At 55.6% G+C, this 26,790-nt stretch overlaps 13 protein-coding genes across 13 annotated transcripts; 7 read left to right on the forward strand and 6 right to left on the reverse strand.

The window, feature by feature from the left end:
• Positions 1–1,947: 1,947 nt before the first annotated feature.
• Positions 1,948–3,516, reverse strand: L226DRAFT_551352 (kinase-like protein). Its single transcript, XM_067682809.1, has 2 exons — positions 3,362–3,516; positions 1,948–3,300 (listed from the first exon to the last, which is right to left on the reverse strand). The coding sequence occupies exons 1-2, from the start codon at positions 3,420–3,422 to the stop codon at positions 2,165–2,167; spliced, it is 1,197 nt and encodes a 398-aa protein (XP_067539367.1). The 5' UTR covers positions 3,423–3,516; the 3' UTR covers positions 1,948–2,164.
• Positions 3,517–4,068: 552 nt separating this feature from the next.
• Positions 4,069–5,171, reverse strand: L226DRAFT_503525 (metallophosphoesterase domain-containing protein 1). Its single transcript, XM_067677942.1, has one exon. The coding sequence runs from the start codon at positions 5,108–5,110 to the stop codon at positions 4,193–4,195; it is 918 nt and encodes a 305-aa protein (XP_067539368.1). The 5' UTR covers positions 5,111–5,171; the 3' UTR covers positions 4,069–4,192.
• Positions 5,172–5,248: 77 nt separating this feature from the next.
• On the forward strand, positions 5,249–6,186 carry L226DRAFT_610631 (uncharacterized protein). The gene is made up of 2 exons (XM_067686182.1): positions 5,249–5,907; positions 5,963–6,186. Exon 1 carries the CDS (start codon positions 5,258–5,260, stop codon positions 5,900–5,902), a length of 645 nt encoding a protein of 214 aa, XP_067539369.1. The 5' UTR covers positions 5,249–5,257; the 3' UTR covers positions 5,903–5,907; positions 5,963–6,186.
• A 341-nt stretch (positions 6,187–6,527) lies between these two features.
• On the forward strand, positions 6,528–7,439 carry L226DRAFT_610632 (uncharacterized protein). Its single transcript, XM_067686183.1, has 2 exons — positions 6,528–6,887; positions 6,947–7,439. The coding sequence occupies exons 1-2, from the start codon at positions 6,540–6,542 to the stop codon at positions 7,286–7,288; spliced, it is 690 nt and encodes a 229-aa protein (XP_067539370.1). The 5' UTR covers positions 6,528–6,539; the 3' UTR covers positions 7,289–7,439.
• Positions 7,440–7,925: 486 nt separating this feature from the next.
• L226DRAFT_551356 (malate synthase) lies at positions 7,926–10,132 on the reverse strand. Its single transcript, XM_067682810.1, has 6 exons — positions 9,613–10,132; positions 9,426–9,561; positions 9,045–9,374; positions 8,854–8,988; positions 8,595–8,799; positions 7,926–8,536 (listed from the first exon to the last, which is right to left on the reverse strand). Exons 1-6 carry the CDS (start codon positions 9,956–9,958, stop codon positions 8,069–8,071), a joined length of 1,620 nt encoding a protein of 539 aa, XP_067539371.1. The 5' UTR covers positions 9,959–10,132; the 3' UTR covers positions 7,926–8,068.
• A 184-nt stretch (positions 10,133–10,316) lies between these two features.
• L226DRAFT_532101 (uncharacterized protein) lies at positions 10,317–11,799 on the reverse strand. The gene is made up of 4 exons (XM_067680195.1): positions 11,637–11,799; positions 11,382–11,562; positions 10,766–11,047; positions 10,317–10,522 (listed from the first exon to the last, which is right to left on the reverse strand). Exons 1-4 carry the CDS (start codon positions 11,718–11,720, stop codon positions 10,455–10,457), a joined length of 615 nt encoding a protein of 204 aa, XP_067539372.1. The 5' UTR covers positions 11,721–11,799; the 3' UTR covers positions 10,317–10,454.
• Positions 11,800–12,355: 556 nt separating this feature from the next.
• On the reverse strand, positions 12,356–12,700 carry L226DRAFT_568392 (60S ribosomal protein eL39; the record flags this gene model as incomplete). Its single annotated transcript, XM_067684157.1, has 4 exons — positions 12,356–12,403; positions 12,470–12,515; positions 12,576–12,634; positions 12,683–12,700. 4 exons carry the CDS (start codon positions 12,698–12,700, stop codon positions 12,356–12,358), a joined length of 171 nt encoding a protein of 56 aa, XP_067539373.1.
• A 290-nt stretch (positions 12,701–12,990) lies between these two features.
• Positions 12,991–13,626, forward strand: L226DRAFT_456872 (uncharacterized protein; the record flags this gene model as incomplete). The annotated part of the gene is made up of 5 exons (XM_067675331.1): positions 12,991–13,140; positions 13,194–13,234; positions 13,289–13,320; positions 13,376–13,474; positions 13,526–13,626. The coding sequence occupies 5 exons, from the start codon at positions 12,991–12,993 to the stop codon at positions 13,624–13,626; spliced, it is 423 nt and encodes a 140-aa protein (XP_067539374.1).
• A 1,372-nt stretch (positions 13,627–14,998) lies between these two features.
• L226DRAFT_456844 (cytochrome c peroxidase) lies at positions 14,999–16,562 on the reverse strand (the record flags this gene model as incomplete). Its single annotated transcript, XM_067675328.1, has 7 exons — positions 14,999–15,098; positions 15,156–15,455; positions 15,513–15,529; positions 15,583–15,853; positions 15,978–16,059; positions 16,127–16,181; positions 16,245–16,562. The coding sequence occupies 7 exons, from the start codon at positions 16,560–16,562 to the stop codon at positions 14,999–15,001; spliced, it is 1,143 nt and encodes a 380-aa protein (XP_067539375.1).
• Positions 16,563–17,690: 1,128 nt separating this feature from the next.
• On the forward strand, positions 17,691–20,574 carry L226DRAFT_610638 (uncharacterized protein). Its single transcript, XM_067686184.1, has 10 exons — positions 17,691–17,930; positions 17,997–18,191; positions 18,249–18,328; positions 18,397–18,498; positions 18,548–18,689; positions 18,739–18,827; positions 18,878–18,999; positions 19,057–19,811; positions 19,878–20,110; positions 20,178–20,574. The coding sequence occupies exons 1-10, from the start codon at positions 17,721–17,723 to the stop codon at positions 20,326–20,328; spliced, it is 2,079 nt and encodes a 692-aa protein (XP_067539376.1). The 5' UTR covers positions 17,691–17,720; the 3' UTR covers positions 20,329–20,574.
• Positions 20,575–20,710: 136 nt separating this feature from the next.
• On the forward strand, positions 20,711–23,430 carry L226DRAFT_481835 (uncharacterized protein). Its single transcript, XM_067676948.1, has 7 exons — positions 20,711–20,807; positions 20,866–20,904; positions 20,954–21,037; positions 21,095–21,240; positions 21,295–22,622; positions 22,679–22,892; positions 22,946–23,430. Exons 1-7 carry the CDS (start codon positions 20,771–20,773, stop codon positions 23,255–23,257), a joined length of 2,160 nt encoding a protein of 719 aa, XP_067539377.1. The 5' UTR covers positions 20,711–20,770; the 3' UTR covers positions 23,258–23,430.
• An 8-nt stretch (positions 23,431–23,438) lies between these two features.
• Positions 23,439–25,303, forward strand: L226DRAFT_481837 (NAD(P)-binding protein). Its single transcript, XM_067676949.1, has 2 exons — positions 23,439–24,498; positions 24,555–25,303. The coding sequence occupies exons 1-2, from the start codon at positions 23,899–23,901 to the stop codon at positions 24,876–24,878; spliced, it is 924 nt and encodes a 307-aa protein (XP_067539378.1). The 5' UTR covers positions 23,439–23,898; the 3' UTR covers positions 24,879–25,303.
• Positions 25,304–25,541: 238 nt separating this feature from the next.
• L226DRAFT_532112 (NAD-P-binding protein) lies at positions 25,542–26,585 on the forward strand. The gene is made up of 2 exons (XM_067680196.1): positions 25,542–26,147; positions 26,205–26,585. The coding sequence occupies exons 1-2, from the start codon at positions 25,548–25,550 to the stop codon at positions 26,520–26,522; spliced, it is 918 nt and encodes a 305-aa protein (XP_067539379.1). The 5' UTR covers positions 25,542–25,547; the 3' UTR covers positions 26,523–26,585.
• The last annotated feature ends 205 nt before the right edge of the window (positions 26,586–26,790 follow it).

The following is a 26,790-nucleotide window of genomic DNA, read 5'->3' on the forward strand; positions in this document are numbered from 1 at the left end:
GCCGGTTTATTAAACCGGGGGGTATGCAATATGCCGGTTTATTCATAGCGTACCTTCGTGTGATCCTAATCAGGTGGTACTTGGGCTAGTGTATGTTATACATGTCAGCGACTTGCAGCTGCGTTTTGGACTGTCGAGTGTACCAGGAAGAGCGAGAGCGACGTCGGGAATGTGGGCCAGGGCAACGTGCGCGCGGGGGCAAAAGCGCCCATCGAGATCTTATCGCTTCGGGCGCTTGATGCGATAACCCAGCGTATCTAATCCTATCTAATCTCCCAGGTCGGGCGCTCCGAGGTACATTTTCCGAATTTGAGGTACCGGCACCCCATGGAGTGCCGGCAGAAATTCTAATAGACTCAGAATGTAGAACTCGATAGAGATGTGGGAGGCACTGCATACACAAGAAAGTACCTAGCAAGATGCATGAGAATTAAGCATCTCGGAAAACATACGTCGGGGCGCCCGACGGGTCCAGATTAGATGGAGACTAGCGCCGAACCGATAAGATGGGCGCGGGCGCTTGTGAGGGCTACAGCGTCGGCGCTCATACGGCGCTCACGTCGCTCTGGCCAACATTCGCGACGTTGTGCACGCTCTCAGCCCCACGCTGGACAGCTGGAAACCCGCGTATGCGTTTCTGACATCTACTAGATGCAGGGCCGAGTGAAATATTGCGCCCCAGGGCTGCCTACAGGACATCACGAATAAACCGGGCATATTGTACACCCCCCGGTTTAATAAACCAGCAGATTGCAATATGTATTGGGGTCTCTACGGGTGCTGCATATTAGCTCCCGCCAGCGGCGACAGACCAGCGTCTTCAACAACCACTGCGACTGAGCGTGAATGACTTCTTGAGGCGGCTCTGAGCTTTCCAGGGGAATTCTGTCCTGAAGGGATCTGATTTGAGCATGCTCGTAGGACAGGATCTCGATCAGCAACTCGTTAGCCAGATCATTGATTGAACGTGGGACCCGAGTGGAAGACATGGCGCAAGATTCTAGACAATGCAATGTCTCAGCAAATCCTTGTCGATATGCCTCGGACTCGGCCGTCGGTGATCGATGCAGAATGTACATACTTCAAGTGTTGCCTTCTATGTGGGACGGGAACACGGGACCAGTGCTGAGATGGGGGCCCACGGATGGCGGACGAAGCCTGATCTGTAGCCGGTTGATCGTTCCACCGTCGTACAGATTGAAGGGAGATTTCCCGGGAGCGGAGTGAGCAGAGAGGATGAGAGCCTGGAGCGTAGAGTACTCTACAGCTGCGTAGATCATCCCGCTGAGCATAAGTATGTATCAGGTAGAACAACGACGTACAAACCTGGATCCAACATAGCCTTCTGCAACATTGCATTGTGTTATCGGCTACTTGAAGCAACGACTCCAAGTCCGCGACATGCAGGCTGAATAGCAGCATGGCGGCAGCCAACACCGTGACACTGAGGAACCTCTCGAGCCCCCCTCGATAAACACGTTACTCACGTTCACATTCGCAAGAATTTGTGCCATATGTTAGTCGCTTACGGCCTTGCTATCGAGGTTGCAATGACTTTGACTAGCCTGGGTCCTGTGGTGGTCGAACTTGGAGGTCAGGAAGCAAATGAGCGCTCGGCGACCAAGGCTATCTGAATTTCAACGTCCACTTGTGGATCGGCGTTGTAACTAGTACTTTGCATAGCTTAAAATGCGCGTAAGTACAAAGTCGCTGTTCCGAAGCGAACGCATATGCGCGGCGGGGTCGTTCAACTCGCCAGTACAAGTCCGAGTCTGGAACTTGACTAGAGCGGTACGTGTAGTAGTACACTATTTCCTGCTTGCCCTTGTTCTTACATAGCAACGATCACGTCGTTCACAAGGTAGGCATTGACACCTTTGTCTTTACAGCGGTACGCACCGCAGAGACAATGTTCTTCCCTCCTGCGCTCGCGTTAATTGAGGTGCTGTGGGATCATCGATCATGCATGAGGTCATCTTTGATGAGTACATATACGAAGTCCTTGGCATGCAAGCGTACAGAACTACAGATACAGTACAGGATGGAGGTGGGAGTATATGAGCTGGTTACGGGTATGCGACGTGATTCTCGGGCAGCGAAAGGTCCATGGTGCGTGGTTTGGGATGTCACAGAACAGAGAGGAGCGGGGGCATCAACAATCAAACTAGGATGTCATGGAAACATCGGGATCCATCATGTCCGCCTTCGATAGGCGTCTCCTCCCTTGGTCGAACCGTCGGAGGTACTCCGTACAGCGGTCACCAAACACGTCCAGTCCATCAAGAAAACCTTTGGGGAGTATGTCCTTCCGCTGATCCCACGGCTTCACGTCAACGAGAGTGCAACGGTCCAAGCAAACGAGGATCATGCCGAAGCTATACGCATCCGCCAAGCGAGCATCCTGACACTCGCCGCGGAGGATTTCCGGGGCGGAGAAGGGACGTGTTCCTGGGTAGATCCGCTCCGTTTTCCGGGGAGCATACGCAGGAGGGAGAGGGATGGTAGGAGTCTTGGGCGTCGCGAATCGGGAGACGCGGGATGGAGTAGGGGGAGGAGGCGACGGCGGCCGCTCGTCGGAGTCGTCGTCCGGGGACGCATATACCGAGTCCGCAGAGACCGAACGTCCGAAGTCGAACAGTTTGATCGTATCCGAGGCGTGCATGACCTGGATGTTCAGCAGGGACAGGTCGCCGTGACTGAGCCCATACGAGTGGAGGTGGGTCAGCCCATCCAGCAGCTGGTTGTGGAAGTCGACCTTCTTCGCACGCGTAAGCGCGTCCGACTCCTCGCGAATGACATCGTACAGCGTGCGCCCGTCGAGGTACTCAAGGACCATCCCGACGTTCTCGAGCGAGCCAAGGAACGCGCAGATGTTGCGATGCCGCGCGACGGTTGTGTACACGCGAAGCTCTGCAAGGAACTGCGTCGTCACATCCCTCGCATTGGACTGCATCTCGCCGTTGATCTCGAGCTGGACCACGTTCGGCTTTTTCACGATGCACTTGAAGAGCTCTGACGCGGAGCCGGACGCGATGGGCGCGAGGCTCTGGGTCGGGTTTGGCGGGGCTGAGTACGATGTCGGAGTAGGAAACGAGAAGATTGAGCCTGGATTGGTAGGAGGACTGTAGATCGGGTTGGATGCGTGTGGCGTCGACTCGTATGTTGACTGGCGGTGCAGCAGCCGCGGTGTTTGGTCACCGCGATCACGGTGATATTCGTTGCCCTTCGACAAGCTCTCCTCTAGATACGACGCAGAAGGATATGGTCCATTTGCATTCTCCTCGTCGTCGTCGAGCTCAACTATACTTTCAAAGGGGTGTGAGCGTGTGCAGCTCCCGGCCGATTGGTAAGATATTCTCACCCATCCACCAGTTCTTCTTGGATGTTAGGGTTACCCGCTTCAAGTTGAAGTGCTTCGACATGTTGTTAGAGTCGATGTGACGATATGTATCTGGTTGTTGCTCCTATATGGGCGTACAAAGTCGTAGACGTTGCTGTGCTGTTCCGGTATGTGGCTGTTGGTGGAGGACCCAGATCACAGATGCTCAGACCTGGATCTGGGCTAGGCGCTTATCTTATCTGTGACTACGATCTTATCTTGCGAGGGTGTCCCGCATGTCCGCGAATACTAAGTACTCATTTCTGCCACCAGCGGCAGTACCAGCCCCAGCTCTTGTACTAAGATAGGGCGCATACACTTACGGTGAGGGTGCGTGACAAAAAGCGGGATCGTAATAGAGCTACGGAAAATCAAGATATAAGAAATTGGAAACCACAGACCTGTTAGGAACTGAAATTCGCATCATTCTGTGGTTTCCAATTGTGCGATTTCGACGATGAGAGGTGTTTATTAGATTGATGTTGCGACTATCTGAGTACTATGGCGCTTATTGTCACTCTGAGCGCTCCTCTGAAAATGCAGCTCTGTCAATCACAGGGAGGAACGTCCCAAAAATTTCTCCTCATCTGCTTGAGTGCATACAGAACCAATTCCCCATTTCTAAGTGGTGCATTGAACACGTTTGAAGTGAGGAAGAGGAGGTCACAACTGATCACAAAACGTCACACCTCACCGTAAGTGCATGAGTCCTATCTTACGAATAACTCTACAGTCGCACGTGTTCGGGGTTATATACTTAGATCGATGCCCCTACAGTCCCATGATCGTGAAGTTACACGGTACGTTGCTATATCATATCATCACTGCAATTGCACCTTTTCTTTGATCATCTCTGAGTCCTCGTCCTCCAACAGCCGCAGCATTGACTAGCATGCTACCATGGCCTTGCGGCGCCCTCCAGATCCATGCAACCAGCCTACGCCACAGCAGCCGCACTAGCCCACCCCACCCCGCTCGTCCGGCGCAAATGTCCTCATACACCTCTTGCACTGAGTCCCACTGCACGCACTCAACGCCTCGACCCCCGTGGATGTGCCCAAAGACGTGCAATCGCGGCCGGACACGCCACAATGCATGGAGGAGCGCGTAGCATCCGTAGTTGTTGATGTCGAGGTGCCCGAACGGCGGTCCGTGCGTGATCAGGATATCTGTGGCAGAGGGGATACTCGACCATATCTCCGTCGCCTGCTCTTCAGACGAAGGCGAGAATGACGCAGGGCGTATGCGAGGGTACTGGAATGGCCAGGAACCCTGCTTTGGCGTGTGCGGACTGCCGTACACGCGCAACGTGCGCCCCTTGACTGAGAGCTCCGTAGCCGAATCTTGGAGGTACGTTAAACCCTGGGGGATGCGTTCGTGGACGTCTGGCGAAGTCAAGGCGACATCGTGATTTCCAGCTATGAGCAGCTTGTGCGGATGTGGCTGTGCGGCGAGCCAGGCGAGAGCGTCGTCGAGTTCCTTGACGGTGCCGGATTGGGTGAGATCCCCAGCGTGTATGAGTATGTCACCGTATGGCAGAGGTTGTTGGGAACGGTGGGTGTTATGGGTGTCGGAAATGCAGACTACGCAGATGGAGCCGGACTGGGGAGGGAGAGGGGTGGCACTATAATGGCTGTAAGCTCTGCGCGCAAGGAAGAGGAGGGGTGACGAAGTGAAGCGATCCCATGCAGTTGGTGGTAGGCGATTGAGTATGGATTCCAGACCAGACATGCGGGCGTAAGTGTTAGAGGTTGGAGTTGAGATGTTTCACTATACTACGAGCACTCAGACAAGTATGTTCAGGATCAGAGTGGCCCGTGTGAATTAGTAGCTTGAGGGCGCGCGCGGCCACGTTTACGTTCTTCGCACCGTACCACCATGTCTCTGCATGCAGTCATTCCTCAATACTGGTCTGAGACCATTCCTGAACCTCTTCCACCTTCACCTTTTGAGTTGATTGCAAATCCTGGACCAACTCGCGCGCGGTATATCAACCGTCATCCGCGCACATTTAGACACTCTCGTATCCCTCTTCCTTTTATCTCTCGACTTCTCGGTTGGACTCCCCCCGACACACCTTCAGCCGCATTTTATCGTCTCTATGAACTCCTTGTACTTGACATCAACATCCAATTTCGCAACGAGCTGGAATACTTTTGCACCTCTCATCCCGACTGGTCGGTGTCCTCGATACCCGACCCCGCGGATTTTGGCGACCCCCTGCGCTATGCGGTCCTTGCGGTCCTTACGCAGCTGATGTGTGATGCGTTCAACCGTCGCATTGCACTCGGCTTGCCCAGGGACGCTCCTCCCATCATACAAGACTTCGACGAGGTGCAGGCACGCCCGAAGGTGTTCGAGCAGCCCCCGGACTGGGCGCCGCGCGTAAAGCCGCTGGAAGACAAGGTCTTCCTACCAAACGGGAAGGGTGAAGTGTTCAGGGAGGATGACGAAGAGAACATATGCAAGAGGTTCAAGTCGATGAACATCATCGCTCAGATGGCACATATTCATTTTATTTAAGTCGGGTAAGCATCCGAGCTACATTCGTGGGTTCTCAATGCTCATTCCCAATGAGAGTAGCTCGACTTTGCAACGTCGCGGCTGCCCGTCTGTAGCGCGTCCCCACCCAGATCTTATCAGAACAGCATCAACTTCTCTGCGGGGCACCAGAAGGATTGGTTGACACTACCGACAGAGTCTCGACATGTGCCTTATTATTGAAGCTTCGATCTCAGCAGCATAATTGATGATGATCAGCATCATCGAAATCGAAACGTTGACGGTCGTTGGAGGGCCACACCCGCGATACCGAAGTGATAAGACTATTGTCTACAGTCGAGACGAGGATGCCGCTTGCTCCACGCTAAAATAGCGCCGACGAACACTGACTTCGACAAACTTGGAGATCGTCGCAAAACGTGACTATTCACGTTTTGCGACGATCTCCCAAGTATGCTCATTGTCCGTGTGTCCGTGGGGCTCAACGCGCAGAATTAGGTATGTGGCAGGGGGCCAGAATGGCCTAATCAACTTCCCTTCCAACGCCCAACCGCTCTAAGCTGTGAAGATGTCGCTGATTGCGCGTTGGTTCGGATGGCGGATACATATATGTATGTATGTATCGCTCTGTCCTCCGGGACAACGCAGCGAAGCCAGCATGGGCAACTGTCTCTCTGCCAGCGATCAAGCGTCTCTCCGCGACCTGGTCCTGCGACCTGGTACAACCAGTGACACCCTCACAGCCGACGAGCTTCGACGCGCTCTCACTTCCGTCGCGTCCACTCTGCATGCCAAGGGTTCCCATATATCCATCGTCGCTGTCGGCGGAGCTGTGAACACCTTGTACTTGCATTCTCGTGAGACCACCTCCGACGTGGACTTCTTCTTCCATACGAAGACGAAGAACGACGACGTCACGAGAGTAATTGCCGCCGCGGACGTGGCGCGCAAGCATTTGAACCTCGATCCTTCCTGGCTGAACAACCATACTGCAGTCTTCATCCAGGTATGTTGATACGCATAGTATATCGAACACCTGTGCGCTGACACACTGTCTGCATGCAGGAAGAGACCATCCGTCAGCTCTACGATGAAGCCGTTCAACAAGGCGAAGTTGTGTTCACCGCCGCGGGTCTCACTGTCTATGCCGCTCCATGGCGGTACGCCCTCGCTGCAAAGCTCGCTCGAGTTGCGATGCCTCATCGGCGTGACTATGACATGAGCGATGCTGTTGCTTACCTGGACAGGCTTGTAAGCAAGCGGTCCGGGGGAGCAGTTCGGAAATCCGAGATACAGCAGTGGGCTGCGGAGTTCAAGTTCGCGATACCATCGCCTGACGTCGTCATGCAAAACCTCACAACAGCGTATAGGGAGGCGAAGGGAAGAGAGGGGCTTGTCGACGGGTGAAGTACAAGGATGTCATGCGCAACCAGTGCACCAAGGGGATGTACTATAATCATATCATGGCCAATGTCTTGTTCTCGGCTTTTCGACCGCCCTGATGTTCTGTAGTGTTTCTGCTTCATATAAAGTGGCTGCGTGCCGTTGACTCAGACCCACGTGCTAGCAAACGGCGGTGAAAGACAGGGGGTGCATCGCGCCGCAGAAAATATGAATAATTAAACTACCGGGAGCGCTCTCGCTCCGAGTAGGCATCGCCGTCGAACACGGAGCGCTTAGGTACGCAACAAGTACGTCGATGGCAGAGGTTGTTGGGAACCGTGTGTGTTATGGGCAGCCGAACTGGGGAGGGAGAGGGTGCTATGATGACTGTATGCTCTGCGCGCAAGGAAGAGGAGGGGTGACGACGTGAAGGGATCCCAAACGATTGATGGTGGTCGGCGACCGAGGATACTGTCTAATCCAGCCATAGCCAGACACGCATATGCTTTGACGACGAGTCTGAGAAGTTCAGAGGTAGGTGTGTTGCACGTACCATGTTACTGCTCAAGCGCTTCCACCGATCACATAAGTTCGAAAAGCTGAACGTCGGTCTTCCGTCAGGCTGAAATTATCCCCTGAACTTCTCCTATGCAGTCAGTACCCTCCAATAGTCACAGCGTTGATCAGAGAGGAAGACGGTCGTATCATAACTCAAATGATGCTAATGTACAATGTAGTCCGAACGTTGAGGATGTGTAGTACAAGATGAACGAGAATGGAACCGCCCGGGTCTGAGGAACGCGCTCACAGCACACTCCGCTGCCACGACGCCGGGCAACCATCCCGGACCGCGAGGTAGCCCATGAGATCGCTCGTCAAGAACTCGCTGGGCCACTCCTTCCGCACCTGCGCCTTCAGGTACTTCGCGACAATATCGAGGTTCTCCTCGGTGAGCGTCGCGCTCTTCAGCGTTGGCGCGATCTCGTCGACGAGGCGGTCGATCCACTCGGCGGTAATGACCTCGCCCGAGTCACCCGTGCGCAAGCCGTACTTGACCCACTGCCAGAGTTGCACACGAGTGATCTCGGCAGTCGCAGCATCCTCCATGAGCCAGTTCAGCGGGATGCAGCCGTTGCCGCCGAGCCAAGCAGCGCTGTACGCAAGCGACGTCGCGACATTGCCCCGGACGCCCTCGACGGTGATCTGACCGGGCACCTTCGTGTTGAGGAGGTCAGCAGCAGCGACCTTGACATCCTCCCGGCGGATATGGTACTGCAAAGACACGAGCATTAGGCTCTGAACACTTGACATGTAGATTCGGTAAACTCACCTGGTTGGGACCGACCATATGCTTGTTGAAGATCTCCATGGCGATTTGGTTGATGAGCGGGTGCGCAATCCAAGTACCATCGTGGCCGTTGGTAACCTCGCGGAGCTTGTCGGCGCGGACCTTGGCCATAGCCACCTCGTTCGCCTTAGGGTCGTTCTTGATGGGAATCTGTGCAGACATGCCACCCATCGCAGCGACGCGGCGCCTAGTCAAAGGATGTCAGCACGGTGTTCGATATCACCCAGAAGACTGAACTCACTTGTGACAGGTCTGGATCAAGAGACGAACGTACGCATCCATGAAGCCAACCTCCATGGTCACGTCCTTGCGATCGGGCAGAACGGCGCTGCGATCAGCACGGCGCCGCTTGATGAAGCTGAAGATGTAGTCCCAACTGCACGACGGTCCAGTCAGCTTCTCGTCAAATTGCTTACTGCGATTTCTACTCACCGACCACAGTTCAAGCCAGACGAGTGCGTACGAAGCTCGAAGAGGATCTCCTCCATCTGGAAGGCGGCGGGGAGGGTCTCAATGAGTACCGTGCCGCGGATAGTGCCGTGGGGCATGCCGATATACGACTGGGAGAAGTTGAAGACATCGTTCCAAAGGCGAGCCTCGAGGTAGTGCTCCATCTTCGGCAAGTAGAAGTACGGACCAAGTCCGCGCTTCACGAGCTCTTGCGCGTTGTGGAAGAAGTAGAGCGCAAAGTCGAAGAGCGAGCCCGACACGGGTGCGTTGTCTACAGTTACGCGGGGCTCATCGAGATGCCATCCACGAGGACTGAAACGTATACGGTAAGTAGCAGTAGATATATGCGCAAGTTGAACTCACCGAACGATCAAGACAGCAGGCTTCTCCACGAGTTTGTACGCCTTTCCGTTAGACTCGAAGTCAATCTGGCGGCGAATGGCATCCCGAAGGTTGATCTGCCCGTTGATCATGTTCGCAAAGGTGGGCGAGTTGGCATCTTGGGACCAATCAGTTTTCCTCGGGGACTGCGACAGAACGATGCACATACCTTCAAAGTCTGCCATGAAGGTTTTCGCGCCGCTGTTGAGCGCGTTGATGACCATCTTGCGGTCCGTAGGACCAGTGATCTCGACGCGCCTATCCTCCAGTCCCGGCGCAGGAGGGGCGCAGATCCAGGAGGGGTCGGCGCGGATGTGTGCGGTCTCGGCAGGGAAGTCAAGGGGCTGACCTGCGTCAAGACGCAGCTGGGCAGCCTCGCGCGCAACGAGGAGGTTCTGACGCGTCGACTCGAAGGTCCTGTGGAGGGCGGCGATGAACTTGAGTGCGTCCTCGGTGAGGATCTGGGCCTGGGCATCCTGGGCCTGGGAAGAGTGGATCTTTACGCCGTCGACCATGGTGTTGTGTAGGATGGGTGCGAGATGGGAATGCGGGGTAAAGGAGTGTCTTGGGCTGGAATGGTGGCCATGGCTTAAGTAGTCTCGCGGCTCTCCGCGACACCGCGCAGAGTTGCATGCCCATGGACGTCATCCCTCTTTCACGTGCTTCCCTTCCTGGGCATGGGACCCCGGAACCCCTCCTCCGTCGATCCTCCCGAAGCCCGGAACTCCGTCTTGTGTTCACTCTAAATCCTCCGAAACGAAGCTTAGCCTCTGCGCTCCTGCCCGGTGCCACTCTTCGAGACTCGCCGGTGTCCGCTGCTTCCCCTGTCAATTAAGATAGTTATTCAAGCCATCCTTTGGTTAATAACATCTTCAGGGCACTTCTTGCGATTCCATCCCTCTTCTCTGCAGTGTATAAGCATATTTCAACGCAACTACAGTTGCAGCCCCGGACAGCATAGTCGATAACGTATACACAGTGGTCGTACAAGATCCAGAATAGCCCGGGGGCTCACTCGCTCTTCTTCCCGGCGTCCTCCTTCCTCTGCTGTTCCGACGGAACGGGCCCCGCTGTTCCTACTTATCGCGCGCGGCAACGTAAACGAATGCAATCAGCCTCGACTCTTTCCACAACCGTCCCGTCGGGGATTCCCTGGGATTCCCCGTCCGTCCGTCCGACGAACGTGGCCGATCTGGATCCGGCACACCATCCTACCCCGCATCGTCCTTGCGGGACCCCAGGAACGGAGCGCGCGGGGCCAAATCGTCCCCATTCGGGTTCCAGACGGGATCCGGGAACCAGGCGTCGGGTGTAGCACTCACCTTGACTTGGACTCGGAACCATCAACTCCTTCACAACACGCTCTCCGACCTTGATGACACGCTTGCATGCCATCTGCCACATCCCGCAACTCACCGAACCCGCAGGCGCGAACGGGAACGCGAGCCACCAGGTCAATGGACCGAACCATCCTGGAGGGAGGAAGAAGACGGCGGCCTTGCGGTACCACCATCCGATGACGAACTGCAAGCCCGTGGTCATGATCCACAAGGCTGATTTGAACTTGAGGGAAAAGGATGACCGGACGGTCGACAGCTCGCTGTCTGGACAAGAGGTCAGGAACAAGTAACGCAACGGGCCAGAGAACAGCAACGAAGTACGCATTCAAACGGGAATGCATGAGACTATTGGCCAAGCAGCAGTGGCGCGTATGGAGTACCCTGCTAGTCGCTGATACAGTACCCCCTCTCCGAGCGCCCTCCGGACACGGCACACAGATCACTGGTCGTCGGAATCCTCCCGTACCGCTAGCGCTAGACCACAAGCCAGCCCATTAAGCCAGCGTACCGTCGGACAGGCTGACGACAAGCAAAGAGACAGCGGCCAGCTGCGGGGACGCCAGGAACGAAAGGAGCTTCAAAACCACCTGGAACTCACTGAGCTTCTCCAGATCCGCCAGCCCCTTATCCACACTCCTCCTCAACTTCGCCCACTTTGCAAACTGGTCCTGCGCACTCGTCTGCAGGAGCTCCTTCTTGTTCAGCAAGATCTCGGATTTGAGCTTGCGCTGCTTCGTCACTGTCCCGCTATAGAATATACGCAGGTACAACGAGTAGACCTAGATACCCTCGTATGCGAGGAAATGGTCGTTAGATAGCTATCCAGTCATCGAAAGAGCTCAGGGTTACGCACAAATTCTAGCAGGACACTTTGTCCTATCCAGGATATTAGCTCGGTCACGAAGACCAGCGCGAATAGCATTGCCATTAGTGTCATGTTGCCAAGAACCGAGTTCGTGAAGTCCAGTCGATATTACAGCCAGCCAGCAGGGAGAGAGCCGAAGGATACGTGTAAGTACAAGGATGAGGTGGAACGTCACGGACGCGTGCATGTCATTGACCTAGCCCACGTGGGCGAGGCCTATGTGCGTGTGCGTTAGAGTATTTGATAGGCTGCTTATCTGACTACTTACTCAGATAACAAAACCTTCTTACGACTCTCAGGTTATTGGGAAAATGCAATACTTTGGGTTCCGGCGTTATAACGTTGCGCATACTTCGTCACATCGACAGCGTCGCACATATTTGCACTGATACCGGCTGCATGCACCGTATGAGGAGGTCCATAGCGAAGTCAGTCCGACTGATAGAGCGAACATCCTTGAGGCTGGCTTCGGGCAAAGAGTGCAGATGAAAGAGGGCATAGCGCATGCAGATCTTTTAGCGGGAATGCCATAAGCCAGTAACAGAGCGATACATATGAGCGTGCGGAGCGGATGCGATATCTCGATGGTGCGTGTGAGGTAGGTCCGGCGTGGTGTCCAACCGCCCTCCCGGTCATACTAAGCCCCCGATACAACTACAACAGCAGCATGGCTGTAGTGGGTGCGAGCGAGGCGAGGTGTGGGCAGCTTAGATGTTGAGCTTCGTACGCCTCCAGTGGCGGCGCTTGGCGTTGTACTACGTTCCATGGTTTTCGTGTGAGAACAGGAGGTTCATGGCAAGAGGGATGTCGACTGGACGCACCTGGATCTTGGTGTCCGACTTGAGACGGAACCACTGGGGAATGGGGCTGCCCACACGTCTCAATATCCCTGCTCCTTCCTCCTCCAGAAAAGCTGCCAGCACTCACCGGTTCTGGCGCGAGGCCTTGGCAAGGATGCGCTTCGTGCGGAAGGTCTTTTGGGAAGGCTACAGAGGCAAAACCACACCAAATCAGCATCTCTGTACAACACACACCTCTACGAAACCAGACATCTAGGTGAACAGCGACATACCATCGTTCTTGATGTCGTACGCGGGGCGGCGGCGGTTGGTGGAAAGGGCAGGAAAATTAAGGTTGGCAACGGGAAGAGGCCTGTACAGTTCTGACTAAGCACCAAATGAGGAAGGAGCGCACGTGTGCTCTCCCACGGGTGCTATAGCGAGCGCGCGACGTGTCGTGTCGCGACGCGTCTCATTACGTGGGTGTAGAGTACATACGGACTGCCACCTGTTGCCTGCTTGTACGATTCTCCTTATTTTCTTGTGATACCACCATGTTCTTCATGCGCATCCTCGGCTGCATCTCCGCTCTCCTCTTTGCTCTCGCTGTCGTCGCGGAGGATACCCCGACGGAACTGAAGATCGAACGTACTCACGTTCCGGACAACTGCAAGCTCACGGCTCAGAACGGCGACAGGCTCTCGGTCCACTACGTGAGTGCCTTGAGGAATGATGATGGTCTACTATGGACTGAGTAACTGCTCAGACTGGCAAGCTCTGGTCGAACGGCAACAAATTTGATTCGAGGTAGTGTCCTCGTAGTTTGTGTACAATATGTCTCGTTCAAGCGGTACTCTCTAGCTTGGATCGTGGACAGCCCTTCACTGTAACTCGTGAGCACACCTTTGCTTCACCGGCGTCATGAGCATTGCTGAGTGTCACCCGCAGTCGGAGCACGCCAAGTCATCACTGGATGGGAGGAGGGTCTCCAGGGCATGTGCCAGGGCGAGAAGCGTACTCTTACTATCCCTGCCAGCAAGGGATACGGTATGTGCATCTCTTCGTACCCATTCCGCAACTCACACGAATACTCTTCAGGCTCGCGTGGGTTTGGCAACGTCATTCCTGCCAACTCCGCCCTTGTGTTCGACGTCGAGCTCGTGAAGCTCAATGCGCAGGGTAAGCGCGAGGAGCTCTGAGCGCGAAGTCGTTCCGCAGAAGTACACGACCTCGAGATGTATCACGAGCATGCGGTGAATGCTGCTAACTGCTTCTGCAACCGAGACCTGTTGTGCATGTCTTGTCGGCATTCTCGTGCCCGTGGCTCAGGTACGTGTATGATGGGGGCGTGGAATTTCCCTGTCGGAGGCAGAGCTCACAGTAAGGAGAGAATACAGTATAACAGTTGCTCGGTCTCGATCCAACACGTTAAGGGCTCATTCAAATGACGACATTGCGTGTGCCGGACCACAATGTGCTACTGACACGACTCCCAACACAAGCACTGTCACTCGAGCTCACAACCAAAGGGGAAACGCAAACCATACCTCCCAACCGTTCTGTCACCAGATCCTCTCATCCCATATAGCACTCTCAGGCTCGCATTTCCTACCACGAGCTCAGCACTCGCACTCGAAGTGGACGACACCCGACCTCGTCCAGTTCATCATTAATCAAGGTCGTCGTGTTCAAACATAGCCACTCAGGACGGTGGTGCATATTGTCCAACTCGGCCTAGACTGCAACCTCCGAAGTATTGAACAATACTGCGGTTGGACTGGCGGTTCGATGCACTATCAGCATCACAGTCACCAGGTCGCCTGACTTTGGCGGTGTCAAGCTCGTGTCAGCGTCCGCACTCTAACGTTCACGCACATCATGTCCGACCTGTGACCCTGGACCTTGGACCTTGGCCCACTTCATCGTCCTCGTACGCCACGATCGCATCGTGCACAAAGTGTCTACCACTTGGAGCCTTAGCGTATGCGCCGGAGAGCGACAGACCCGTTCGTCGAACCCAAACTCAACGTTCGAACCAGCTGCCAGCACCCTTGGGAACACCCCACCCATAACCGACGCGCGAAAGAGCACCTGCTGATGGGCCGCGAACACAAACCGCCCCATATCCCCACACGCACTCCTTGCCCCATTCAGTCGCAGACACCTGTGTGACCCGCTGCGGCACGCAGAAGCAGCGAAGCCGAGCCAACGGAGCCTTTCCGCCGCGGCGATTGGCCGAGCGCAGGAAGCAAGGGGACTGTAGTGACTGGTAGCAGATGTGCGGTGACAGAGTAACATGTAACAACAGCGAGCGAGCAGAGAATAGAATAGGACAGCAGACCACGAATAAGATCCTTCCTTCCTTCCCCTTGCACAGCACTTGCACCTTCCCTCTTCCCCCACCATCGCCTACGCCTAGCACGACCGCACCCCCTCCAATATCCTGCGAGGCCCGCCGGCCCAGCTACCATCCTGAGGAACGTCTATGCTGGACCTCTATATATGAGGTCTAAGATCTTCCGAAACCTTTTGGGTCAAGATGTCATGACGGGGCCTCACACGTGGATGCGCTCAGTTCTCGTCGGTGTTCTTCATGATCCAGGGCTCAGACGCGACAAACTGCTGCGTAGGGACACCAAGCTCGAAGAGACGGGAGACAGCCGCCGAGAAGCTACACGAATATGGACGTCAGCATGCGTACACAGGCACCTTAGGTGAGTACACGTACTCCTTGAACCAGAGGTCCTCGCTGTCAGCGTATGCTTTCACCCACTTCTTGAACGACTTGTCCTGGGTGAGGACGTAGTCGGTGGGCAGCATCATGAGCGAGTGTGTCGTCTTGTCCTCGAGTTGCTTGGGGCCATTCCACTTCTTCCAGACCCACTTCTCGTTAAGGAGCAGCTTGTAGAACTCGTTGGTCACGCTCGTTGGCGAGAAGGTCCAAGGACCCTCGAAGCCCGAGCGGTCCGAGTGGCAGCGTCCGAGAGCGTGCGCACCAATGAGAGCAACGATCTCCTGGTCGTTGAAGCTGCGGGTACTGGGTTAGCATGGAACTCTTTCAGACATGCTGCATACCGAAGCGCACCCCATACGGTAGAAGATCTGATGCGGGTGTGTCAGTGCCATGGGAAAGGGAACATGGGAATGACACATACGTTGCGGACGTGGTCGGCACCCTGAGAAGCATCAGGAAGACGGCCGTCGGGCGTGCACTGAGCGGCGAAGCCGTCGATGCGGCCAGGGCGCCAGGGGATCTTGGGACCACCGAGCTCCTGGATGGCAGTGACACCAGCCAGCGTCCAGAGATCACCGTAGGAGATCCAGGGGAACTCCTGCTTGATGGGCTCTAGGACGTCCCGGGCAACCTTGAGACCAGCGTTGGCGCCGTGCGTGGCCTCAGGTTCGAAGCGCATAGTTGCGTAGTTACTGCATGTTCACACATGGTAAACAGGCAAATCACGCGCGGCGGGGAGGAGACCGAGACCGATGTCAGCGGGGGCGAGACTGAGCCGGATAAACCGGACAGGAGGCGTGGGATGGAGGTACTCACCTGCCACCAGTGTTGGTCTCCTTATCGTACGTTCCAGACGAATGCCACGCAAGCCGGACAACGACGGGGCCATAGGAGCCGTCTAGCAGAGGGCGAGGAATGAATACTGACATACACCCTTACAGGTGAGGGATATTATGGATACATACCGTCGTACTCCTTATCAGCAGCGGAGTCGAGGACCTCAGCGATACGGTTGTACACCTGAGCGGGTACGGGGTCAGCATCAAGCCTGACCTGCAGTCAAAAGCACGTCAGTTGGCACACCTTCTGGTAGTCCTCCTTCGTCGGGACGTAGTTGGCGGCAACCTTCGCGGCCTGCGCTCCAGACTTGAGCGCGGTTCCGGCCTCCTTCGCAGAAGAAGAGTTTGAGGCGTACACCCAGAAGGCAGCACCGCCAACAGCTGCGGCGGCAATACCACCGATGAGGAGCTTGTTGCTGCCCTTGGGCGCAGGGCCGCTAGGAGGGACCTCGGTCGAGTACTTGCGGAACGCGGAGTTGCGCAAGGCGACGCGGGAGCCGCGTGCGGAAGAGGCCACGACGTTCACACGACGGGCAGAGGCTCTGAGTGCTGCGAAAGACATCCTGTGCTGACGGAGTAGAGCAGAGTCGAGGAGATGGAGATGGAAAGGAGACAGGTCGTTGTTACGAGCTCGAACGCGTCCGCCGTCCCAGCTTTTGCCCCGCGCTCGCAAGGCGCCTCATTCGCCCCACGTGATTGGACTGACCAATCTCGCGCGCTCCTATTGGTCTATCGAGCGTCTTACCCCGCAATGCTAAACATTTCGTCCGAACCCGACCTCGACCAGGAGTCGCGGCTATGCATGCGTCATCGGCCACGAAGAGCAGCGAGAGCGAGTCTAGCAGCAACCTGGCTACATACAAAGGTAGGTTCGTAGAATTCTGTGTTGAATCCGCAGGATGGCGAGGCTACCCCCCAGTGCGGACAATCCAGACTTACCAGCAGCAATTGAACATGGTGCCGGTGCTTCAACTTAGTCAGACCCAAGTTCAAGCGTGACTGCGACGTGACTGCGTTGTTGATTATTCAGAATACTTACCGGTGTCGTGCTCTTGCATATTGAACGATTACCCGCTTCGCAAGCTTGAAGCTTGAAGAACACTGTCTGGTCAGTACGGAGTGCAAGGCTCGAGACAGGCTTTCGGCTGCGACATATCAGAGTCGTGTGGCATGTTGGTATGGGCGTGTGTGTGTCGCCGGTTGACGATTACAAGGGAGACGTCCTCGCTAAGGTACTTGGTGTCCTTCCTGCTATCACTACATACCGACTAGATGCAGCAGCGGCAAGCCGAAATCGTTGCGCAGCACCTCATGGTTCTGCACCTAACGGGATGACCTCATACTTCTTGCAATCCACATTCACCGACATGCTAGGCGTAAGTGTACTGTACATTCCACACGCGGCAGCATGTCAGCGAGCTCGTCAAGCACCAGCCACGGAATGGCAGAGCCGCAACTTGAAGTGGACTTCTACCTCACTTAAACCGCCACTTAAGGAAGCGATATGGATGTGCTTGACTCTACGAGGATGTTATGTTGCGGAGACGACCTGGTACCTAACTACTCCATTTCTGGGCACAATGAATGGGCGCTGACTCGGGTTTCCTAACGTGGTAGCGGTATGTCCCAATCTGGAAGGAGGTCAATAAGTGGCGGTTCCGAGTGTATGTTAGCGCTCAAACCTTGCTCCCCAACCACCGCGACCACGTCGTTGCCCATCATGCCTCCGAGACTCAGAAAGAGAGCCAAGGTCACCTACACCGAAGATGATGACACCAAGCCAGCACCAACCAAAGCCAAAGCCGGAGGCTCGAAGGCCAAGAAGGCCAAAAGCGATGGTGCAGTGGCGCGTCGTGGTGACCGCCACATCCGCGGCAAACGCGGTGGTCTCGAAGATATGCCCGGAATGCCTCTCGACGTGTTGATTGAGGTAAGAGTAGACACATTTGCAAGTCTCTGCTGCGATGTCTGACACATTCCCCGTTGCGTTTCGTAGATATTCGGCTTCCTCCACCCGCGCGATCTTCTGAATCTGGCGCGTACGACGCGAGAGTTCAGGGATTTCCTCATGAGTCGCGATGCGATCTCCTTCTGGAAAGCGTCACGGAAACAAGTAGAAGGTCTCCCAGATCCCCCGCCGGGCGTCAGTGAGCCCGCATACGCCAATTTCCTCTTCTTCAACTATTGTCACGTGGGTGGTTACGCTGAAACTGCCATGTCGCCGCCTAACCACGTCTTGCAATCGCAGGGATGCCTCAAGACTGGTTCGCACGTGATGATATACTGGAAGTTTCTGGCCAGATATTGTAAGGCGTGTAAGACCGACTGGTGAGTGTCTCCCATGCCATGACAGCATTGCGATGAAGCTCAACATGTCCCGAAAACGTCGTCACCAGCCTGGTATCTAATACTTATAAAGCCACCGGGGCTATCATGAGCGAATTTCGTGCCCTTGTTCCTTCGGAGAGGTCCATCTTGAATGCTGTGACTTTGAAAGAGTACGCAATTCTGCCGACGTCCTCATGTCTCTTTGCTGAATTCAAGAAGTGGCAGGCACTATTACCTTTGGTATCAGAAGGCGGAAGTGGACCAACTTGCGGAGCAGTACAACGCATTACTAAAATCCGAACCCGACAAGAGAAGAGCTTTCGTGCTGGAAAGGATTGCGAGTGTTGAACAGCGTCACAAGGTATGAAATTCTCTCAATTCAACTTGAATACGTACTAAAGTTCGGGTAGATGGCTGCCGCACTCGATGAATGGCATGAAGGTATCAAAAAGGAGACGTTGGCGGAGAAGGATGCTCTCAGGGACGAGCGAGTCGATGCGTGAGTCATGTGCCATATGGTTGTTGACGTCAGCTCACGGTTGGCCCTAGCGTCCTAGAGAAGTTGCGTGCGGAGGGATGGGGCGATGAGGTTGACAGAATGAGTGAACAAGCCATAAGCCGGCTTGCATCGCTCGACGGTGTCAACCGGCCCACAAAACTGACCGAGAGAAGTGTGTCGCTCTCCTTCATGGTCACGTTCTTTGCTGATGTGTTGGTGTCACTCGTAGGTTGGAAGTCCATACGCGATGCCGTTTTCGAACTCATGGAGAAAGTTCGCGCGGATCGCCTCGAAGCTGAATTCAACCATATGATCAAGGCCCGCCTTCCGTACCTCAAGGCCGTCCTTTTCGAATACATCCACTCCCAATGGTTACTCGACAGGAAGAACGTGCCTGTCACGTACGCCAGTGTCCTCGATTGCGCGCTCTTCCCTGAAGTCCGTGCCGTCCTCGCGGATGATTCCGAAGATGTGACAAAAGAATCGATTATGGCTAAGCTCACCGATCTGATCCCCCCGCTCGTCATGAAATGGATGGAGGAACGGAAGAACGAGTTTCGTTCTTTCGTGCGGGCAGGTCTCAGTGGTACCGACGCGGCCAGCGCCCCAGAACCCCTTGACCTTGCACTCGTGGCATTCAAGTGTCACTGTCACTCAAGCAACGGACAACGGATTCGATTCCCGGAAGTCCTCCACGATCGTTGTTTCAGGGATCCAACAACGCGACCTTCCAATGACCCGTACGAGCGCGCAGTCGCTGCCCTCAGCGTCCCCTACCACATGGTCCCAGTGGTAGAGAGGCTCTATCAAACCAGAGACTCAATTGTGGACACGCGATATCTTCTCAGACGCGAGGTGATCAAGGCTTGTGGAATGGACCCCGATACGGTGACAATTGCCGAGATGGACGCCTGCGACGCTAGGCTGCGATGCCGTCTGTGTGGGACGCTGGCGAGGCAGGAGATTCACAACTGGAGGACCGCGGTGAGTGCATATTCAACGATGAGCATACATCATTCCGAGAATTAATGTCTATTTATGTGCGTGTAGCAGGAGCATGGCCTTCAGCGTCATGAAGGGTATGGCATGGCGGAGACAGACACTGTTAGAGGTTACTGGGAACGCGTGCCAGAAGAATACGCTGCTCAAGCTCGAGCACTTGAGGTGTCTATCGTCAAGCAAAACCGCGAGAAGGGAAAGTACCCGAACGAGAATCTCGTGTGCGCCTGGTGCTGGTCCTCCCCGAACAACGAATATGAGATGAAGGCACACATGGCTCAAAGGTGCGTGTCCGAGTCGTCTCACTGTTCGTCTTTGCCCTGACCGTATGATATTTTCAATTTTTCTTAGGCACGACATCACCCAACCACAGCTGGACGTGGATTGGTTCCTGGATACCCAGCCGTTCTCAGTGTGGATGTACTCGCCTATCTTCGCCGATTTCAAGTCCACGGAGAAAGCACAGGTGGATGCAGGCGTGGCTTTCTTCGCAACATTCTAGCTTGCTGGGCCGGTGCACCTGTGCGCGCAAGATATTCAACAACAGCGAAGTTTCTGAAGACTTCGACCGCTGGAGACCGAATACTATATGGTCGACATGGTCGTTGGGTACGGAACATTTCGTCTTCGTCGAATCTCGGCTCGCCCCGCTGGGCAATATGCTGTTGCTTCTTATCTTTGTGCTACAATTGAATGTGGACATTACTAGTACTCCGTTGCAATAATCTCATTGTTTTCCCCGTCCCGTACAACCGTAATTGTCAGACTTCCGTCTCTGTGCCAAAAGTTCGCTGAGCCACATAGGCGCGCGAGTAATCCGGTCACGTGAGTAAGGCTGAACGCGACGACGCGACGCGTCTGGTTCGACTTCGACTTCGACCACCACCCCCACGACACTAGTGCTCCAACCGGCCACGACAATTATTCACGACTAACGACAAGCAATGTTCTCAAGAGGCTCCAGGTTTCCGGCTGCTAAAGGTTTGCAGTCACCATGGTGGGTCAAGAAGTAAGGCTGAACCTGAACCTCTGCACATAGCGTCCGAAGTTCCAGGGCCCGGAGCATACGATCCCCAGGGTATTTTGTCCTCAGTTTGCTATATTGTTAGATGTCTGATGCCTTGCAGATCCTGAATACGACGCGTACAAGAGAGGCGCATTTCTGGAAGCTACGAACCGGTTCAACAAGGACAAGCCATCAGACGTACCCGGTGAGCTTCATGGTTCATATGAGGTTGAGAGAGCGTTCCCGGACTGATAGTGAACAGGCCCAGGCGCATATGACACAGAGCCTCCCAAAGGACAGAATCGACCACCCACAAGGACATCGAACACGACAAGCACCGACAGACTAGCAATCCTACAACGTAAGCTGGAGGAGTTGGAACGGATTCACGTAGAGGAGAAGAAAACTGTGAGTGGCTTCACCTCGCGCGGTGATGTATGCCTGCCCAACACCCTCCCCCAGCATCATCTCGAGCAGGAACGACTGAAGCTCGAGCTCAGCCGCGCACAAAGGACCGCCGCTGAGCAAAGCGAACGGTGCGACAAACTCAAGAAGCAGAACGACGCGCTCGATTCGCGAGTCCAGGAACTCAAGAAGACCAGTGCGACCGAGCAAGCTGAACTTCGCGAACTCCGCGTCAAGCTGCGGGCGAGCGAGCAGGAGCGCAACCAGCTCGCGGCGAAGCAGGGCGACGCCGCCGACGCGCGCAAGGTCGAGGCGCGGAGGAAGGAGGAGGTGCGCGAGAGAGACAGGAAGATTGCAGAGCTGGAGAAGGCGTTGGGGATGGAGAAAAAAAAGCGCGAGGCGGCGGAGGCGAAGTGGCAGGAGGCGAAGTCCAAGACGGATGGGCGGGTGCAGGAGGCTCGGGCAGCTGCGCAGGACGTGGAGAACCGGCTGCGGGCTGCAGAACAGGATGCGAAGGCGGCGCGCGAGGCACTCCAGGAGCTCGAATGCCTCGCTCAGGACACCGAGGAAAACCTCGTCGCGCAGCTCGAGCAGCACCGGACCGCGCTCTCGCGCGTCGCTGAGGAGTATGGCCGCCTCGCCTCGTCGACTGTTGCGCTCAACACGCACGAACGCTTGAAACAGGAGGCCTCAGCTCTGCAGCTCCGCAGCAACCGTCTGGAGAGGAAACTCGCGAACAGCGACGCTCAGGTCAACGAGCTTGCGAGGCTGATCCGCCAAGTGCAGGAAGACAACTCATTCCTCGCGGTCGAACTGCGCGAAGCCCGCCAGCAGTCGGACCACTATCGCGCTGCGCTCAATGACAATACACTAATCATGGAAGGTCCATCGCGCGATTTGGAGGAAGTTGCAGCTGCTGTCGAAGATGAACGGCGTGCATCCGAGCTTCTGCTCCGTGAATCCGTCTGCGCCGATCTCGAGCTATGGAGCACCCTCGACCGCGCTCAGAAAGAATCCCTCTTGTATCATTCCTCCGTCATCATCAAGGAACTGGACGACATCGGCGCTCAGCTTGACCACCGAACAAAGGAAGTCTCTGCTGCCGAGGCCGCTCGCACCCACCTCTGCGAGTCTCTGGCACAAGCCCAGACCGAGCGAGCTGAGGCTCAAGCCCAACTTGCAGAGGCGGCTGCGTCACTGGCGGAGTCGAACGTACGCCTGGAGACTGTCAAGAAGGAACTTGAGGCTGTTCGGGCCGATGCGCATGCCGAGGTCGTGAAGGCGGAGCAGATGGTGCAGCAAGAGAAGCAGGCGAAACAGCGGTTGGCTGCGTCCCTTCGTCAGGCGCAGCAGGCTGAGCAGTTCTTGCGCTCGGAGGTCGAGCAGTACGTCGTTCTTTTGCATCCATCGAGGTTCGCTGACGCTAATGCTGGAGCCACAGACTCAGCTCTGACCTCGCGGAAGCAGACAAGTATGTGGAGGCATACAACGGACTGGTGGCCGAGGTCGACGCTCTCGTTGTGAAGAACGCCCTAGCGGAAGTCGAGGCACAACGACTGAGCAAGTTCAACGCTGAGATCCTTGGCCATAATAACCCCGCACAACGCATCGTGTATGTGGACCGGATCCGGCGCGAGCTTCACGAGACGAAGCAGGTGAGCGTCAATCCATATGCAGTGGTGAACCCTTGTTAATGGTTCTCGCACAGAAACTTCTGCTCTCAACGCGCGATCGTGAGGCGGTTATGGCGGACAACGATGACCTTCGTGCGGAGTTGGACATGTACAAATCAGTTGCCGTCCCACACGATATCAAGCCCCGGACCACGATTACCAGGGTGACGCGGCTGCCCACTGCTCCGTCCGAGCCTGACATGGGCTCGTCCGTGTCGGCGCTTCGTGTGTCTGACCAGACCCAAGGACCGTATAATTCGCGGTCTACGACCCGAGGTTCCACGCTCACGAGCGTGCCAGAGCTGCCTGCGCCGGGAGATGACATGACATTGGACGAAATCATGTAATCTATGTGTACGCTACGCTACATCTATCGACTCTATGCGATGTTGGCTGTGCTTATACCCTTGTACATCTCTATACCATTGTAGTTCCCTGAACTTGGAGCATGCGTGATGGGCGGCAGACCGCCGGGAGTGCTTGACGCTGTACAGCCACCCCGAGCTGGAACTCATCTCTTCTCCTTCACCACCATGTTGCACATCCCCCGACTCGCAAGGTTATGCCAAACAAGATTATGTCTCTACAGCTGTACTACCAGGAGGATTATGCACTCATCAGCGCTGGACGTGTTCTGATGCCGCGGATGCCGTGCTCACTGGCGTTCCCTTACGCAAGACCCACGGCTACAGGATCTGACTTTGAAAGACGTGCGTACTCGAGTTCACCCCATTGCCACGTTCATTTCGACAGAACCCACACACAATGCAACAAAATCCGGCCGAGGTATACACTGGGTGACGTCTACGCCGCCTACGCGCAACACCGGTACATACCATGGCGGTTGGCCGCGTCATTCGGCTTCGCTTCCTCGCTGGATCTGAGATTGTGAGCAAGTATACATAAGGCACGCTTCATCACGATTTCGTCTCGCATCCAGCAGCCACCTCCGACAACCACATCCCAAACACCCAAGCTCCGAGCATCCATGCCAGCTCTCGCGGCCGCACGCGCTGCCAACGCAGCATTTTCCCCTGCCTACTTTCCCATCGCCGTCTTCGTCGGCGGCACGTCCGGCATCGGACGCGCCTGTGCGGAGGCTTTCGCGCGTTACACAAAGGGAAACGCGCATATCGTCATCGTCGGACGCAACAAGTCCGCCGCAGACGATATCATCGCGTCCTTCCCCACTCCTACCAACCCAAAGGCGAAGCACGAGTTCGTCTCATGCGATGTCTTCCTCATGCGCAACATCCAGGCCACCACGGCATCCCTCCGCGAACGCCTTCCCAAGATCAACTTCCTCGTGCTCTCGCCAGGTCTCTTCAATCTGCGGGGACGCGATGAGACTGTAGAAGGCATTGACAAGCGGCTTGGGCTACACTATTACGCGCGCTGGAAGTTCACGTATGACCTTCTCCCGCTCCTGCGGAAGGCGAAGGATGCCGGGGAAGACGCAAAGGTCATGTCAGTCTTGGGCGCCGGGTACGGCGGCGCTGTTGACTTGAACAACCTTGGCTTGAAGAAGAGCTATAGCCCTGCGAAGGCCGGGTTGACCTCTCCAACATATACCGACCTGATGTTCGAGGTGCGTCAGGCTACTTTGTGTTCACTATGTCTCCGTCCTGACCCTTTTACTTGCAGCACCACGTCAGAGAGAATCCCGACCTCGCATTCGTCCATGCTAACCCCGGACCAGTCGCAACCCCGCTTGTTCAACTGAAGCACTGGGCTCTCCGTCCCATCAACGGCCTCATGAGTCTGCTTGCGACCTCGCCGGAGGATTGTGCCGAGTACATGCTGTACGGCCTGTTCCAGACCGAGAAGGGCTTCTCAAGGCGGAATGCGAAAGGAGACGATATCGGAAACTCCAATCACTACGGCTCTGACGAGGAGAGGGAGATCGTCTGGGAGCACACGAAGGAGGAGATCGACCGCGCGCTGGCGGCGAAGGTTGAATCGACTTAGGTCGACCTTCTTTCGCCTCAGGCGTGGGCGCAACGCCGTGCCGACCGCCCTCATGCACTCCCCTTACCGCGTCCCTTGAATGGTGATGCTACCCATGGAAGTCGAAATATACCTAGGTTGGGACTCTTACTTTCGTGATGGACTAGGGTGGCTTAACCAGTGTATCGGAGCGAACTCTTGGCCGCCGCTCCCTTGTACTTGCCTTCCAGGGTGATTAGCAATTTGGGTGTATTGCTTCCGAGCACAGCACACTCACCTACTCATTTTTTCCACTGTGTTGTACTGTTCAGTGTCGTTTCTACGAGATACAGAGCGCTCCTATCTGTTCTCATCTGTTAGTGTAGGTTATCGTCGATGCGCAAATTCAAGTCGCCACAGCCCACATATATGTAGCCATGACCGGTTCCTTGTCCAATCGCGCCAGTAAGTCAACTATATTATTAGTGTATACAGACGGGATTCCGATCGGCAACTACTCAGCGAAGGTCTCACCAAGAACACTCGGGATCGCTCCGGACATAAGTATGCGCCGTGGTCGCTAATCCGGCTATGTAGGGCCACCGCGTTCTGGAGACTCGGTGTATGACGCGGACGGCCGGTACATAAACTGCATCATCGAGCGTCTCCTCTCAACCTGGACTACCACCTCCCGCTCTGCACGCTATTGACATGCCAGCTCTCGCCGCGGTGCGCGCTGCGAATGCAGCCTTCTCCCCATCCTACTTCCCTGTTGCCGTCTTCGTGGGCGGGACGTCCGGTATCGGGCGCGCCTGCGCGGAGGCCTTCGCGCGCTACACAAAGGGAAACGCGCATATCGTCATCGTTGGGCGCAACAAGTCCGCCGCGGACGAAATCATCGCGTCGTTCCCCACACCTACGAAGCCAGAGGCGAAACACGAGTTCGTCTCATGCGATGTCTTTCTCATGCGCAACATCCAGGCCACCACGGCATCCCTCCGCGAGCGTCTTCCCAAGATCAACTTCCTTGTGCTCTCGCCCGGGCTTCTCAACATGCATGGGCGCGACGAGACCGCGGAGGGCATCGACAAGCGGCTCGGGCTGCACTACTACGCGCGTTGGAAGTTCGTATACGACCTCCTACCCCTCGTGCGGAAGGCGAAGGATGCTGGCGAGGACGCGAAGGTCATGTCGGTGCTCGCCGCAGGCCATGGCGGGCCGGTTAACCTGGATGATCTCGGCATGAAGAAGAGCTACAACCTCGCCAAGGCCGGCCTGACCTCTCCGACCTATACCGACCTGATGTTCGAGGTATGCCTTGTGATTGCCCTGTGACTGCCGCCGCGTCCTCATATCGTTGTTCCCCAGCACTACACCAAGGAGATCCCGGACATCGCGTTCATCCACGCCTGGCCCGGCATGGTCGCCACACCACTGGTGTTAGCCACCCACTGGGCTCTCCGTCCGCTCAACTACCTCATCAAAGCGATCGCCAGGGCACCGGAAGACTGTGCCGAGTATGTGCTCTATGGGCTCTTCCAGACCGAGAAGGGCTTCTCCCGGCGAAACGAGAATGGAGATGACATCGGAAACTCCAAACACTATGGCTCCGACGAGGACAGGGAACGCGTCTGGGAGCATTCGAAGGAAGAGATCGATCGTGCACTTGCAGTGAAGATAGACTGAGTGTAGGACACTGGCACTTCAGGATTTGGAGATCGTAATGGATTCTAAGCTACCCACGGCGACGCTCACGCCTGCATGTATATTATCTCACGCTACAATGATGCAACTTACAAGTCGTTTGCCACAGCGCTGCTGTCGGGACGGCAAACAAGTTCGAAGAAAAGTAGATCCATTAGCCCACCGCGAGGGTCGATATCATAATTTCAGCCCCGCATTACCACTAAAACTGAAGAGGCTGATCGAACCCACTGGGCCACATAGCGGTCGC

This window comes from Lentinus tigrinus (genome assembly GCF_003813185.1).
Source record: "Lentinus tigrinus ALCF2SS1-7 unplaced genomic scaffold L226scaffold_5, whole genome shotgun sequence".
Classification (NCBI taxonomy): domain Eukaryota; kingdom Fungi; phylum Basidiomycota; class Agaricomycetes; order Polyporales; family Polyporaceae; genus Lentinus; species Lentinus tigrinus.

What these genes read in the sequence shown, in the direction of transcription:
- L226DRAFT_551352 (XM_067682809.1), bottom strand. Translation starts at nt 3,422, where the DNA reads ATGTCGAAGCACTTCAACTTGAAGCGGGTAACCCTAACATCCAAGAAG. An exon ending in CAAGAAGAACTGGTGGATGG is followed by an intron (nt 3,301 to 3,361) that starts GTGAGAATATCT and finishes TTGAAAGTATAG; the next exon opens with TTGAGCTCGACGACGACGAG.
- L226DRAFT_503525 (XM_067677942.1), bottom strand. Translation starts at nt 5,110, where the DNA reads ATGTCTGGTCTGGAATCCATACTCAATCGCCTACCACCAACTGCATGG.
- L226DRAFT_610631 (XM_067686182.1), top strand. Translation starts at nt 5,258, where the DNA reads ATGTCTCTGCATGCAGTCATTCCTCAATACTGGTCTGAGACCATTCCT.
- L226DRAFT_610632 (XM_067686183.1), top strand. Translation starts at nt 6,540, where the DNA reads ATGGGCAACTGTCTCTCTGCCAGCGATCAAGCGTCTCTCCGCGACCTG. An exon ending in ATACTGCAGTCTTCATCCAG is followed by an intron (nt 6,888 to 6,946) that starts GTATGTTGATAC and finishes GTCTGCATGCAG; the next exon opens with GAAGAGACCATCCGTCAGCT.
- L226DRAFT_551356 (XM_067682810.1), bottom strand. Translation starts at nt 9,958, where the DNA reads ATGGTCGACGGCGTAAAGATCCACTCTTCCCAGGCCCAGGATGCCCAG. An exon ending in CCTGCTGTCTTGATCGTTCG is followed by an intron (nt 9,375 to 9,425) that starts GTGAGTTCAACT and finishes TATACGTTTCAG; the next exon opens with TCCTCGTGGATGGCATCTCG. An exon ending in ATATGGTCGGTCCCAACCAG is followed by an intron (nt 8,537 to 8,594) that starts GTGAGTTTACCG and finishes GTGTCTTTGCAG; the next exon opens with TACCATATCCGCCGGGAGGA.
- L226DRAFT_532101 (XM_067680195.1), bottom strand. Translation starts at nt 11,720, where the DNA reads ATGACACTAATGGCAATGCTATTCGCGCTGGTCTTCGTGACCGAGCTA. An exon ending in AAAGTGTCCTGCTAGAATTT is followed by an intron (nt 11,563 to 11,636) that starts GTGCGTAACCCT and finishes GAGGGTATCTAG; the next exon opens with GTCTACTCGTTGTACCTGCG. An exon ending in GGTTCCGAGTCCAAGTCAAG is followed by an intron (nt 10,523 to 10,765) that starts GTGAGTGCTACA and finishes GCGCGCGATAAG; the next exon opens with TAGGAACAGCGGGGCCCGTT.
- L226DRAFT_610638 (XM_067686184.1), top strand. Translation starts at nt 17,721, where the DNA reads ATGCCTCCGAGACTCAGAAAGAGAGCCAAGGTCACCTACACCGAAGAT. An exon ending in CTCTCGACGTGTTGATTGAG is followed by an intron (nt 17,931 to 17,996) that starts GTAAGAGTAGAC and finishes TGCGTTTCGTAG; the next exon opens with ATATTCGGCTTCCTCCACCC. An exon ending in AATGCTGTGACTTTGAAAGA is followed by an intron (nt 18,499 to 18,547) that starts GTACGCAATTCT and finishes GAATTCAAGAAG; the next exon opens with TGGCAGGCACTATTACCTTT.
- L226DRAFT_481835 (XM_067676948.1), top strand. Translation starts at nt 20,771, where the DNA reads ATGTTCTCAAGAGGCTCCAGGTTTCCGGCTGCTAAAG. An exon ending in CGGAGCATACGATCCCCAGG is followed by an intron (nt 20,905 to 20,953) that starts GTATTTTGTCCT and finishes GATGCCTTGCAG; the next exon opens with ATCCTGAATACGACGCGTAC. An exon ending in ACGTAGAGGAGAAGAAAACT is followed by an intron (nt 21,241 to 21,294) that starts GTGAGTGGCTTC and finishes ACCCTCCCCCAG; the next exon opens with CATCATCTCGAGCAGGAACG.
- L226DRAFT_481837 (XM_067676949.1), top strand. Translation starts at nt 23,899, where the DNA reads ATGCCAGCTCTCGCGGCCGCACGCGCTGCCAACGCAGCATTTTCCCCT. An exon ending in ATACCGACCTGATGTTCGAG is followed by an intron (nt 24,499 to 24,554) that starts GTGCGTCAGGCT and finishes TTTTACTTGCAG; the next exon opens with CACCACGTCAGAGAGAATCC.
- L226DRAFT_532112 (XM_067680196.1), top strand. Translation starts at nt 25,548, where the DNA reads ATGCCAGCTCTCGCCGCGGTGCGCGCTGCGAATGCAGCCTTCTCCCCA. An exon ending in ATACCGACCTGATGTTCGAG is followed by an intron (nt 26,148 to 26,204) that starts GTATGCCTTGTG and finishes GTTGTTCCCCAG; the next exon opens with CACTACACCAAGGAGATCCC.